General features: G+C 36.9%; 1 protein-coding gene across 3 annotated transcripts in view; it reads right to left on the reverse strand.

Moving 5' to 3' along the window:
* Window positions 1-12,066: 12,066 nt before the first annotated feature.
* PTBP3 (polypyrimidine tract binding protein 3) overlaps window positions 12,067-14,296 on the reverse strand; it is an 86,367-nt gene continuing 84,137 nt past the window's right edge. For all 3 annotated transcript variants that reach the window (XM_068974505.1, XM_068974504.1, XM_068974506.1), the window contains 2 exons: window positions 12,733-12,810; window positions 12,067-12,592 (listed from right to left, as the gene is read on the reverse strand). In XM_068974505.1, the coding sequence (XP_068830606.1) occupies window positions 12,460-12,592; window positions 12,733-12,810 (211 nt within the window). In that variant the 3' untranslated portion in view covers window positions 12,067-12,459. The remainder of the gene's footprint in view (window positions 12,593-12,732; window positions 12,811-14,296) is intronic.

A 14,296-nucleotide genomic window follows, 5' to 3' on the forward strand; every position in this document is an offset into this window, starting at 1 on the left:
GGGCATAGCTCATTTTGGTTTTCTGTGACAACCTAGAGAAGTGGGATGGGGTGAGCAGTTGGGGGGAGGTTTAGGAGAGAGGGGACATGTGCGTACTTCTGGCTAATTCATGATGTTATATGGCAGAAGCCAATGAAATACTGTAAATCAATTACCCTTCGATTAAAAATAAATTTAAAAAATCAAAGCAGACAGTTATGATTAACACACCAAGTCTTTTGCAGAAGAACCACAATATAAATCCACACACAGCTTTTTTTTTTCCTAAATTAATGAACTAAAAGATAAACTTATTTGGGGGATCAAATCAGATGAAAAGCAGGTTCTTTGAAAATTCTTCTGGCAAGACAACTAAAGAAAAAAGTACAACAGAAAAAGCCAGCAATTAAAAATGGCTAGTTACCTATTAGACAGAAATTTTAAAGTACCTGCATATAACATTTTACAAGTTTGCAAACTACTGTGTAAAATGAATTAATATTTCTCCAGGTAGAATGGGAGAAAGAGTATGGTTATAGGAGATAAAACACTGAATGTGTGTGTGTGTGTGTGTGTGTGTGTGTGTGTGTGTGTGTGTGCACGCTCAGTCATGTCCAACTCTTTGTGACACTCTTGACTATAGTCTGCCAGGCTCTTTTGTCCACGGGATTTTTCCAGGCAAGAATACTGGAGTGAGTTGCCATTTCTTACTCTAGGGGATCTTCCTGATCCAGGGATCAAACCTGTGTCTCCTGCATTGGCAGGCAGTTTCCTTACTACTGCGCCACCTGGGAAGACCCAAATACTGAATATAAAGGCATAATTTAGGTGACAGGAATATGAGGTTCACTGTGCTAGTCTACTTTTACAAATGTTTGAAGTTTTCCATTAAAATTGGAGAAGGAAATGGCAACCCACTCCAGTATTCTTGCCTGGAAAATCCCATAGATGGAGGAACCTGGTAGGCTACAGTTCACGGGGTCACAAAGTCAGACACGACTGAGTGACTTCACTTTCTTTCTTTCTTTCCCATTAAAAAAAAAAACCAAGGTAAATACATTTTTGGAACATGATAGGAAACCAAATAATTATTTCAAAAACAGACAAAGAGTCAAGCATTTATCTTTTCTTTCCTATAGAGACTATACCTCAGAGTAACCAAATAGTTGATATTGGGAAGTTCTCTTATTACATAAAAGTAATACAAATAAAACACCTAAAAAAGATTTCCCTAGTAGTCCACTGGTAAAAAAATCCACCTGCCAATGCAGGGGACATGCCACGAAGGAGCTAAGCCCATGTGCAACTACTGAGCCCACATGCCGAGAGGCTATGCTCTGCACACAAGACAAGCCACCGCAATGAGAACACCCAAACCACAGAGAAGAGCAGCCCTTGTTCGCTGCAATTCAAGAAAGTCCATGCACAGCAACAAGAATATTTAATAAATAAATAAATATTAAAAAACAAAAAAAATACCCTAAAGGATAGAACTTTGCTGTTTTGCAATTTCTAAATATTAACTGACCTATGCAATATCAGCAATGGCTATTACCATGCCAAGAAAAGACACATTATATGTGCCTAGATATTCTTGCCCCCACCACCCCCAAAAAAGGGGGAGGCAGGCAAAAGTTAAGGAAAGAAGCAACTGACAATTTACAAAAACTCTGAGGTGGGGAGACATGTTAAAGAAATAATATCATGGAGGGCATATGAAATCTAGACTGCTAGTTCACAAAACAAATAGCTCAATTTCTTCAAGTAAGTTACATGAAAAAAATGATGGGACAGGAAGCTATATATTAGAAAGCTATCAATAATTACAATGTATGGCTTAAAACTTAACATTCAAAACACGAAGATCATGGCATCCAGTCCCGTCACTTCATGGCAAATAGAGAGGAAACAGTGGAAACAGTGAGAGACTTTATTTTCTTGGGCTTCAAAATCGCTACAGATGGTGACTGCAGTCATGAAATTAAGACACTTGCTCCTTGGAACAAAAGCTATGACCAACCTAGACAGCATATTAAAAACCAGACCTTGGACTGCAAGATCAAACCAGTCAATCCTAAAGGAAATCAGTCCTGAATACTCATTGGAAGGACTGATGCTGAAGCTGAAGCTCCAATACTTTGGCCACCTGATGCAAAGAACCGACTCATTAGAAAACACCCAGATGCTGGAAAAGATTGAAGGCAAGAGGAGAAGGGGACAACAGAGGATGAGATGGTTGGATGGCATTGCCGACTAGATGGGACATGAGTTTGAGCAAGCTCCGGGAGTTGGTGATGGACAGGGAAGCCTGGCATGCTTCAGTCCATGGGGTCACAGAGTCGGACACGACTGAACGACTGAACTAAACTGATAGACTAAGTACTGAAGTATCTAGAGATGAAATTATATGAAGTTTGGGATTTGTTTTAAAATAATTCAAGGGAACAAGCAGTAGATGAAAAAGTTTGGCCACTAGTTGAAGTTGGGGGTAAATGGGCCTGCATTGTACTAATCAGTATATATTTAAGAATCTTAATAACAAGAAGTTCTGCCAAGACTTTTGTATAAAGTCTCCACTTAGGGTGCCAGGGAGCTAGGTAGGTTTTTCCGGCTTTTCTTGATGAAAGTATGTAAGGAGTTACATATCAGATAGGTGATCAGATACAGCTTTTATTTGCAAAAACAAAACTAAAATGTATTACTGAAATCTTTTCTGAATCTAGTGGGGTGTAAAACCATTCAAAAGGTAACATTTATTTGAAAACACTGTGTTTTTTGTGTTGTCAGAGAAACATTTTTCCCATAGGTATGCCATGGTCAGAGAAATGCAATATATAGACGTTCAAGAATGTCATGATGAGACTCAGTACATGGTATCTTGAGTACTTTAAAAAATTACCCTCCTGGGTAGAATAATCAGCTGACTTAAGAAGTAAGCAAATCGGTTTACAGCTCCTTGCTCAATTATAACCATTCTTCAGATTCTTTTAAATTGACATAATACACAGATAAATGCACAAATTTTAAGTGTACAAGCTCAATGAATTATCAGAAAGTAAGCATTCCTGGATAACTGGAACAAAATTTTAAAAATATTAACCACACATCAGAAACCTCTGCTCATGCCATTAATTACTTGTTTCTGAACTTGATATAAATAGAATTACACATTATATATTCATTTTTTGTATGGCTTCCTTGGTTCAACATCACATTTGTGAGACTCTTTCCTGTAGCTTTTTATGTAGCTTTACTGTGTTCACTTGTATAAAGTATTCTACTATAAAAATACATCATTATGAAATTTCTTTCTGTCTCATTAGTGCCTGTTGCCCTAATGTGACTTTGTCTAACATTTATGTAACTAATACTGGCTTCCAGTTGGCTAAAAACAATCTCTTAACAGGTTAGAATTTAATACTTGTTTTCTGCAGGATCAAGGACTGGAGTAATTCCATAACTTTAGGCATAGAGCAAGGATATAGGTGCTTTAATCAAACCATGTGCAACTTACTCCAACAAAACCACTGAATCTTTTCCTGTTACCTTGTGTATATCCTTAGAACAAAGATAGGAATGAAGAAAATACAGAGATCTCCATGGGACATTAGAATCACTAATTTTTTCTATTTAATTATACTTTTTTATACTAGCAGAGGTAGGAATTCTATATTAGAACCCTACGATTATGAAAGTGGTAATTCTAAGAAAATGATTAGAATTTTATCAGCTCAACATAAATTAACAGAAACATATAGTGAAGAATTCCACCAGAAGTGGCATAGAAAAAAATTCATTGATGTACAACCACACAGAGTAAACAAGGAGGGTTTAATACTTCCAACTATTCCTAACAGCATTTCAGTTTAATTATCTGCAAATTTTGGGCATTAAAAATTGGGTACAGCTTGTTTGATAGTGTTCATTTCTACAATTGTTCTTCAAGTAATGGCATATGTCTTAGAAATGATCATTGCCCTGAAATGGCTTTCTAGAGATAGCTATCACACAGTATGTGTTCCTACATGTTTGTAATTAGCTGTAGGATAGCTTTAGCCATATATATTCTGATTAGAATGGCCTAGAGAGAGGCCTCATGATCCATTTGGGGAGCTTCCCATTGAAGGCAAGAGTTCAAGGCTATGTGACTTATGGATTTAGGCTGACATTTCTACTAGATTACACAGTTCTTAGAAGGTAAATCATGATATCTCTAACTTTTCATTATCTTTCCCAGCACATAGCTTAATTCTGGTATAATCAGTACTTGGTGAGCTGAATTGTGTGCCCTCAAAATCCTTCTATTGAAATCCTAACCCCCAGTATCTCAGAATGTAACCGTATTTGGAGATAGAGCCTTGAAAGAAGTAATTAACAGTACAATAGGGTCAGATTCAGTTCAGTTCAGTTGCTCAGTCGTGTCCAACTCTTTGCAACCCCATGAATCACAGCACACCAGGCCTCCGTGTCCATCACCAACTCCTGGAGTCTACCCAAACCCATGTCCACCGAGTTGGTGATGCCATCCAGCCATCTCATCCTCTGTCGTTCCCTTCTCCTCCTGCACCCAATTCCTCCCAGCATCAGGGTCTTTTCCAAAGAGTCAACTCTTCGCATGAGGTAGCCAAAGCATTGGAGTTTCAGCTTTAGCATCAGTCCTTCCAATGAACATCCAGGACTGATCTCCTTTAGGATGGACTGGTTGGATCTTCTTGCAGTCCAAGGGACACGCAAGAGTGTTCTCCAACACCACAGTTCAAAAGCATCAGTTTTTTGGTGCTCAGCTTTCACCATCCAACTCTCACATCCATACACAACTACTGGAAAAACCATAGCCTTGACTAGACGGACCTTTGTTGGCAAAGTAATGTCTCTGGTTTTAAACACGGTTTCTAGGTTGGTCATAACTTTCCTTCCAAGGAGTAAGCGTCTTTTAACTTCATGGCTGCAATCACCATCTGCAGTGATTTTGGAGCCCCCCAAAATAAAGTCTGACACTGTTTCCCCATCTATTTCCCATGAAGTGATGGGACCAGATGCCATGATCTTAGTCTTCTGAATGTTGAGCTTTAAGCCAACTTTTTCACTCTCCTCCTTCACTTTCATCAAGAGGCTTTTTAGTTCCTCTTCACTTTCTGCCATAAGGGTGGTGTCGTCTGCGTATCTGAGGTTATCTTGATTCCAGCTTGTGCTTCTTCCAGCCCAGCATTTCTCATGATGTACTCTGCAAATAAGTTACATAAGCAGGGTGACAATATACAGCCTTGACGTACTCCTTTTCCTGTTTGGAACCAGGTGGACCCTAATCCAATAATAACCTCTACAACTGTAAGGAGACACATTTCTGTTGGCTAAGCTGCCCAGGCTGTAGTACTTTGTTATGTCAGCTCTAGCAAACTAATACATATAGTAACTAGATTTTTTAAAAGTTAGTTTTCTCAAATTTCCAACTTCAAGTTACACTTTTTTTCAGAAATAGGTAAGAGCTTTTACTCTTTGGCAGAAATTAACACCCCCATCACATATGCAGTTTCTTTAAATTGGTCTTGGCAGTTCCCAGAAAAGTACATAAGCATCCCAATCCCATGTATAAACCTTTAAGACTGAACTCACACCACTTGGCAGGACAGAACTGCAATGCCAGGCTGTAATGGAGAGTGCTGGATAATGTCAAAGAGACCTGGGTTGTAGTCCAGATTCTGCCAGTAACTGCCATGTTGCCTTGGGCAAGTCACTTCCTTGAGCTGCTCATTTCTAAAAGGTGGAAATTGAACTATGTAGGCTCTTAGATACATTTACGCTCAAAGACTGTGTGTGACTCAACGATGGTTATAAGTCTCTGCTGTGTAAATAAGCATTTCATGGTTAATCAAGTTTATCAGCTCAGTTGCTCAGTGGTGTCCGACTCTTTGCGACCCTGCACCACGCCAGGCCTCCCTGACCATCACCAACTCCCAGAGTTTATTCAAACTCATGACCATTGAGTCAGTGATGCCATCCAGCCATCTCATCCTCTGTCATCCCTTTCTCCTGCCCCCAACCCCTCCCAGCATCAGTCTTTTCCAATGAGTCAACTCTTCGCATGAGGTAGCCAAAGCATTGGAGTTTCAGCTTTAGCATCAGTCCTTCCAATGAACACCCAGGACTGATCTCCTTTAGGATGGACTGGTTGGACCTCCTTTCAGTCCAAGGGACTCTCAAGACTTGTCTTCTCCAACACCACAGTTCAAAAGCATCAATTCTTCGGTGCTCAGCTTTCTTTACAGTCCAACTCTCACATCCATACATGACCACTGGAAAAACCATAGCCTTGACTAGACAGATCTTTGTTGGCAAAGTCATGTCTCTGCTTTTTAATATGCTATCTAGGTTGGTCATAACTTTCCTTCCAAGAAGTAAGCATCTTTTAATTTCATGGCTGCAATCACCATCTGCAGTGATTTTGGAGCCCCCCAAAATAAAGTCTGACACTGTTTCCCCATCTATTTCCCATGAAGTGATAGTTTATAGAAGTTTACAAAAACTGTTTTGGCCATAGCGTTATTTTATCTTTCCCTAATAAAAATGCCTCTAGATATATATAAAAAAAAAAACTGACCTAGTTACATTCATGGAGACAACAGATTTTTAGATGAGCAAGCAAAGATCAGTAGTAGTTAGAGTATTCTATGCCATTAAAAATAATCACACATGTAAATTTCCACTTCTGAAAGATCCTAGAATAAAAGATTAAAATAAATGACTGCTTAGACTCCCATAATTCAGTAATACTTTAAAGAACCTAAAAATAAAACATTTTTGTCTATGGAAAAGAAATATATAGGCAGCTGGTAACTGTTACCCTTTAATTGAAAAGAACACAAACTTGGTTTGAGATCACACCTCATGTCTCAAAATTCCCTAGGGAAGCCAAAAACTGGAAAAAATGTTCCAGCTCTTGTTTGGCATTGTACATATATTGCCTGTGTGTGTGAAAGAGACAGAAAGGAGAGAAAGAGATATACACAGAAAGAGAGAGCAAAAGACAGCATTCATGCAAATATACCAACGTGTACTTATACAGAGGGGGTGTGCCGTTTACAAAGCTACTTGTAGGATGATTAGAAAAGCACTTTGTTTCTCAAAATGAGAACTGTTCCTGAACTAAAATAGAGATGATCAGCAAACTTAGGGTTGTTTAGTTTTTAAAGCTGTGTGCACATGTGCTTGGTATGCTGTAACAAGTTTAGATGGATGGTTATGAGAAAGAAAAGAAAATATGACATCATTAGAATTACAGGTAAGACAAGGGAAAACCCAAAGTATAGACAAGAACACAGAAATATTTTAAGAGAGTACAGATGTCATGACATTTATTAAAAGGCATGCTACAATGCTATACTTGTTAGGAAAAGAGTAGAGATATCAATAGTCAGCAAATATACAAACTGAATGAAAATGGAATATACTGTAGTGTACAGAAGCTTTAATTAACCATGCACTACGCACTTAGAAAATATGTTTTTTAATATTTTATCGTCTCTTTGCATTTATAACATGATTCACTTTGACAATCACAGAATCCTTTTCTTCCAAAGCCACAAACTGTGTTACAAATGAAAGCTGGTACTGCAGCTTATCAAAATATACAAGACAATTGATGTTTTATATAAAACCACTTTATATGTCAACTTGTTCCCCGAAACTGCTTTTTCCCCCCTTTTTTGGCCTGGTTTTAAAAAATGTTGTTACAAATATTTACAGCATTTACTTCTGTTAGATGAACATTCTTATAAACTGAAAAAGGGAAATTTATGATCAGACCACATAAAACACGAGACAATGTCAGAGGCTCCTAGCTGTGCTATTTTTTTTCTTAAATACAGTACTGAAAATGCCCATCGAACCCTTATCATCTAATCCATCCTGTTCACATTTAAACTCCCATTTTCTCTAAGTAGTCTATTCACCGACAGGAAATAGAAAGTAAAGGCTGCTTTGCACTGGGTCTTCTTTCAGAAAGGAGCTTGGGAAAAAATGCTTAACAGAAAGGAGTCAAAACCAGAACAGTCAGTCTTTGGTCAGAGCAATGAGGTGACATTTTGATGCAAAACTCTGCTTGGTTAGCAATCTTTATAATTAGTACTTTTTGGATGTGGGATGACTTTTTTAAAGATCTGGTATCAATGGTAAAGGGAAAAAAGGCCAGAGTATGATTTTTTAAATGACATCAAAAATAGTTATTTAAATATTCATTATTACAACTACTACACAGATTCAAGAACTAAAAATAACCTAAAAACAACAACAAAAATCTGTTTACAGTGCTGATTTAAGCTTGCCATAAGCAGCTTTCAACCATGACTATTATCACCAAGGTCACTGGGCCAGAAAAATACCCCTATTCTCTGGAACACATGCCTCAGGTTACAGAAATGAAGATGACTACCACAAAGGCTTAGAGCAGCTGTGTTCTTGGACCTGCACACGCTATGAATATTATGTGAGCAAGGCAAAAAGCGTAACTGAGACTTCATTTTACAGGTACAATTATTTCCTTGAAAGAATGGTCTGTGGGATAACATTCTTTTAAAATTATATAGTATGCATTTCCTGAAAACCAGAATGTTGATACTACCACCTAAACCTCAAATAGGAAGAGAGATCAATTAAGACTACTGAAGAAGGCACATAAACTTTGGTCCTGTTTCTTTCATTTTTCTCCCTCTATAAAACCCCCTAAACTGATATTTTAATAATTTTCTATTTTTTAAACCACTCACAACTAGCTGTTAAAATCTGCTCTGAAAAAAGACTGCAAATAGTCTTCTAGATAATAACACAGCTGAATTAAGAGACAGCTGAATTACATTTTCTTCAAGGGAAAAGTTTTGTGCAATCTAATGGTATTTCTTTTTAGCACAATAGTAGATTATTTTAAGTCTGGCAGTTTTATTCTTGTTAACAACAGATCAAGACAAAGGAAAGGTTTAGAATGCTTTTACCCATAGTCATGCTGTCTTTTTGGTTTTAAAAATAGCAGTACACATTAGTTTTTCTAAGAGATAGCCTGACAATTTGGCAAATACGGTTTTTAAGTGACTCACTGCGGGCAGGGGGACACATACTTTTGAGCTTGTCATCTTTCATCCAAAAAATATTTAGTGGGAACAGAAGGGGAATTACATGATAATACAATCAGTGCATATCCTGCCTGCTTAATAACATGGAAGTTTCCAAAAGTTCTTACAAAACTGAACAGAGACATTCATGAGTACTACTTCTAATCAACTGAAGCAGAACCTACGATGACCATACTAGGTGGAGCCAAAGAAACACTGCTTCCATAAGGAACCAGGCAGGCAAAAACTGTGTCTCTAAAAACTGTCAGATTTGCAACTTTCAACAACAAAATCAGAAACATTACTACAAGTAACATCACAACTTAGCCTTGAACAAAGAATTGACAGCATTCTGTAGGAACTAGTGGGCAATTCTGATACTCTCCAGTAAGTTATCAAACTATTTAGCTTATTTTCCTATTTGTATCTCACACAAAAGACAATTTACTACTATGCAAGTTATTTAAATCTCAAAGTAAAACTTTTTGGCATAAATTGCTACCATTTAATGTGTACTGCTATTTTTTTTTTCAGTTTCATACTATAGGTTTTGTTGGTTATTCATTTTGTACTGTTATTTTTAAAAGTCCTGAATATATATAATTTGTGTCAAAGTCAGACACCTCCAAAAATAAGACAATTCTCGAAATAAAGTAAATAAACTTTAAAACAGGATACTACGACAGCTCAACAATAACAACAAAACATTGCTTAGCAGATATCAACTAACTGCATGCTAAAACAAAAAAGACAAAGATCTAGTTTTTTCACTGCCCTGATATTTTTAATCTTTTTACAGAAACTATGTCAACACAAATACTGTAGACCTCTATAATTTAAAGAGCAAACAGCCCAATATGGACAACATCCATGTGCTACAGCTAATTTTAGACACAAACTGATGGTTTCGAACACACTGTTTTAAATAAGAATATCTCACTTTTCCAAATCTGAATTGGATTAATGTTTTTGGTCAATAATTTAAGATGTATGTAATGTACAACATTAGAGGAGTGTATGTATGTATATACACTCAACTATACACACACACACACACACGCACACACACAAAGCCCTGAAAAGGATTCAAATGTTCTCTCTCAAATATAAAGGCCATTTCCTACTTCAAAATTACATTCAACACCATTTATGATCTCCCTTCTGCTACACTTCTGCTACACTTACACTGAATGTTATGAGAATCATGAATTCAAACTACACAGTAATTCCTAACTCAAAAAGAAAAAAAATTCCAATTTAAAATATAACTGAAAATTACAACAGTGCTTGCGAAGAAGGAAAAAATAAAGCAAACTTGGAGTAATTTAAAGAAATTGGTTTTTCCTCCCTTCCCTCTTACTCAGTGTTTCGGTAAAAATATATTTCATAAGTGAAAAAAAAACTAGATAAATGATTATACCTATCAGCCAATACTAAAACTGATCCGTTCGAAAGATCTCAATTTAGTATCCTTCGTTTTCCACAGACTAATTGTTGCTCACAGTTGAGGGAATTTTGCTTTTGAACAATCCAGAATGTCTTTTGCATTCTCCAATATTTTTGCAAAGTTGTTTTTGTTAAAACTTTCCTGTTTAATTTAATGGCTGGAATATAATAAGAGATTGAGATATTCTTCTAAAAGGTGAGATGAGCCACTCTGAGAATCTGAGAAAAGTGAAAAAGCAATAGACAAAAATGACCCTTTTAACAAATTCTGCTTTAAAAAATCTACTCAAGCACTGAAGGAATAAGTAATCAATGCAAAGTATCTAATTAAAAAAAAAACAATTGTACATTATACAGTCACTGAAACAACATTATAACGTATGCTTACATTCATCTAAAAAGAGAGAGGGACAGAGTATGAGAAAGAACCCACTCATACACCATGTATGTGGGCACTCACTCAGTACTGGAGCTTCATTAACAAAGAAAAGCAAGTTCTCACTTGAGTATATGACAAAAACCAAGCAATCCTGAGACAAATTCTAATGGATAAAGATTAGACAAGATCCAGAAACGGAGACTGCATTTTATAGCCCCATACTGGTATGCTATAACCGCAATGACCAATGCTGGTCACAATATGAAGAGGCCTACACGTGTGCACTGAGTTATTCCCAAAACCATTTAACCCTTCCCCACCCCACCTCTACACCAAAGCACCAAAAATTTGAATAGAAACTATTACTTCTTGAAAAATCACTTAAAATTGCAATTAAAAAAAAAAACAAACTTTAAAATTCTTGCCAAAACAAGGAAAGAAAAAACAAATGCTCACCAAGCCCACAATATAGCTTTTAAGATACTTAGATAAAACTCTAACCTATTATATTATAAGCACATAATAAGGCACATAATAGGAAATTAAGTAAATACACAGTAATTCTGAATAAGTATTAGAGATTATAGTGGTACAAAAAACCCTTGAGATTAATTTTTTTTCTAAAAGAAGACTTTACCAAAAATAACTTTTAAAAAATCTGTCAAACCATATGATAGACCTGAATATTTTCCTTAAGACTGTAAACTTTTTTTTCTGAAAACAACTATAAAAAAGTAGTTTATAAGTAGTATTATTTTTCTTTTTAAATTTTCCAAGACCATATTACTAGGAAACTGTCATTGTGAAATTTAAACCATGATTTTCCCAAATAAAATTAATTATTCTGACACCTTAATAGATTCTGGTTGGATTCCACATAATTTCCCTGGAGACAGTTGAGACATTTCATTCTCCAAATAGTCTTACAAAGTTAAAGATATGCAAAGGAGTGTCTTACAGTGGAAAAAAAAAAACTGAAAGAAAACATGCAAGTTTATCAATTTGCTTCCAATACAACCCATTTATGTATAGTAAGTATCAATATATGCCAAATAACTGATATAACTTATAAGAGAACATAGTTTCCTACAGGACTCAAATTTCTGAATCATAAAGTTAAAAACTTGGTTGTAGGTCATTTAAATTACTTATGTCAAGTAATTTTAAAAGTCTATATGTTCAAATTTTTCAAAGTACAAAGGAGTTTAGAAATGTTGTATAAGGCTGATCTGGACCCAAATTAAAAGAAAGTCTGTCCTCTTGAAATCCAATTTAATACAGGAATTAAATTACTGGAAAAAATTTTTTTCCTGAAGATTATTTTCATTTTAGAAACAATGGTACAAAGGAAAAACACGCCTCTGATGACATACTGGGAGAGGGGAGAAATGGGAAAAGAGAACATCCCTTGATTTTTTAAATATATTTTAACATCAAAGTCAGAAAGAGTTATTTTTGAAAAAGAGGCAGAATTGGTCTTGAGCTGCTTCAGTCTATGTCTGAAGGTTTTACTGAAATTATGGTCCAGTCTTAGGAGAAAAATTCACAGAAAAGTCAGATTGTAGATTTTGAGAAGGAAACTCTGAGGTGATGATTTTCTCCAAGGTCATGGTTATGAAGCTCAATGAGGGCCTGGATTGCTTCTTCCACAGATCCCAACTGAATGAGTGCCATTTTGCGATCTTTCCTAAAGTGGCAGAAGAAACAGAAAAAGTACACAGAATTAATTTTGCCTACAAACCTCTTCCCCAACCCTAGAAGATTTCATTAAATTACCATAAACATTTGCAAATCATGTTAATGTATTTTTTAAAAGAATGGACTTACTGGAAGAATTTAAAAGCCTTCACTGAACATCCAGCTTCTGTGAAAAGATTCTTCAGGTCATCTACTGTAACAGAGGGGCTGTGAAAACATCATCACAGAGAGAGTCAACTATATTATCCCTAATTTTCAAATGAAGCAAAGATTAACTCCTGACATCATTAGGTCTCTAGAATACCTCACATTACAAAGACCATAAAGCCATGCAATGAAGATATCATTTGCAAGTGCCTTTAAAGATCTTCAAGGTTGGGCTTCCCCGACGGCTTAGTGGTGAAAAATCTGCCTGCAATGAAGATGAGACTTGGGTTTGATCCCTGGGTCGGGAAGATCCCCTGGAGGAGGAAAGAGCAACCCACTCTAGTATTCTTGCCTGGAAAATCCAATGGACAGAGGAGCCTGTTGGGTTTTCCATAGAGTCGCAAAAAAAAAAAAAAAAGATGTTCAAGATTGATGCATGCATGTCTTCAGACAATGGAATTTTGTTTCAATTCTTTTGCATAAGACATGGGCAGTATCTAAAGAACAAGATAATCTTTTTATATTTACTCTTTCAATGGGATTATTACCCATATGGCTTTAGTACCTAACTAGTACTTTCAATGGAGAAGGCAATGGCACCCCACTCCAGTACTCTTGCCTGGAAAATCCCATGGATGGAGGAGCCTGGTAGGCTGCAGTCCATGGTGTTGCTAAGAGTCAGACACGACTGAGCGACTTCACTTTGACTTTTCAATTTCATGCATTGGAGAAGGAAATGGCAACCCACTCCAGTGTTCTTGCCTAGAGAATCCCAGGGATGGGGGAGCCTGGTGGACTGCCATCTATGGGGTTGCAGAGTCGGACACGACTGAAGCGACTTAGCAGCAGTACTTCCAAGCCCCTTCCCTAGCTCTGATTTGTCTTCTATAGTCCACTATTAGTCCAGTATATTTTTAGTACTAATCCAGTATCTTTTCAATTACTTTCAGGATAATTACAAACGTGTATATGTGCCAATCATTACACTTGCCTCCTAGTATTTATACCCTTTGGGTACTCCTCTCCCATACAGAATAAAGATGTCCTCTGTAACCCTCAGGGTATTATAGAAATGACACGTGACTTCTGAGGCTGAGAGACACTGTGATTTCCACCTTGCCCTTTCTGGAATGATTAGCTCAGGAAGAAACCAGCTGCCTTTTCATGAAGACAGCCAAGTAGCCCTGGCACAGGTCCTTGTGGCAAGGAACTGACTAAGCATATGAGGGAGCCACTCTGGAAGTGGACTCTAGCCCCATTACAGCCTTCAGATGCTATTTTGTGAGAGACTTAGCCAAAACCTAAGCCACTTCTGGATTCCTGACTCACAGTAACAGTTTGAGATAAAGAACATCTACTATTGTGTTAAGCTGTTAGGTTTTGGAGTGATCTGCTTACACACCAGTGGACAGCTAATATGGTGGTCTACCACATGACAGTCAGCTGACTAAAAGCAGACTCTTCCTCATTTCACAACTGCCAGCAAGGATGGTCTTACAGAACAACAACTGGCTCTGCTAGCAGAGATCTGAATTCACATCCTATG

The sequence above is a fragment of the Capricornis sumatraensis genome, chromosome 6, assembly GCF_032405125.1.
Source record: "Capricornis sumatraensis isolate serow.1 chromosome 6, serow.2, whole genome shotgun sequence".
Classification (NCBI taxonomy): Eukaryota; Metazoa; Chordata; class Mammalia; order Artiodactyla; family Bovidae; genus Capricornis; species Capricornis sumatraensis.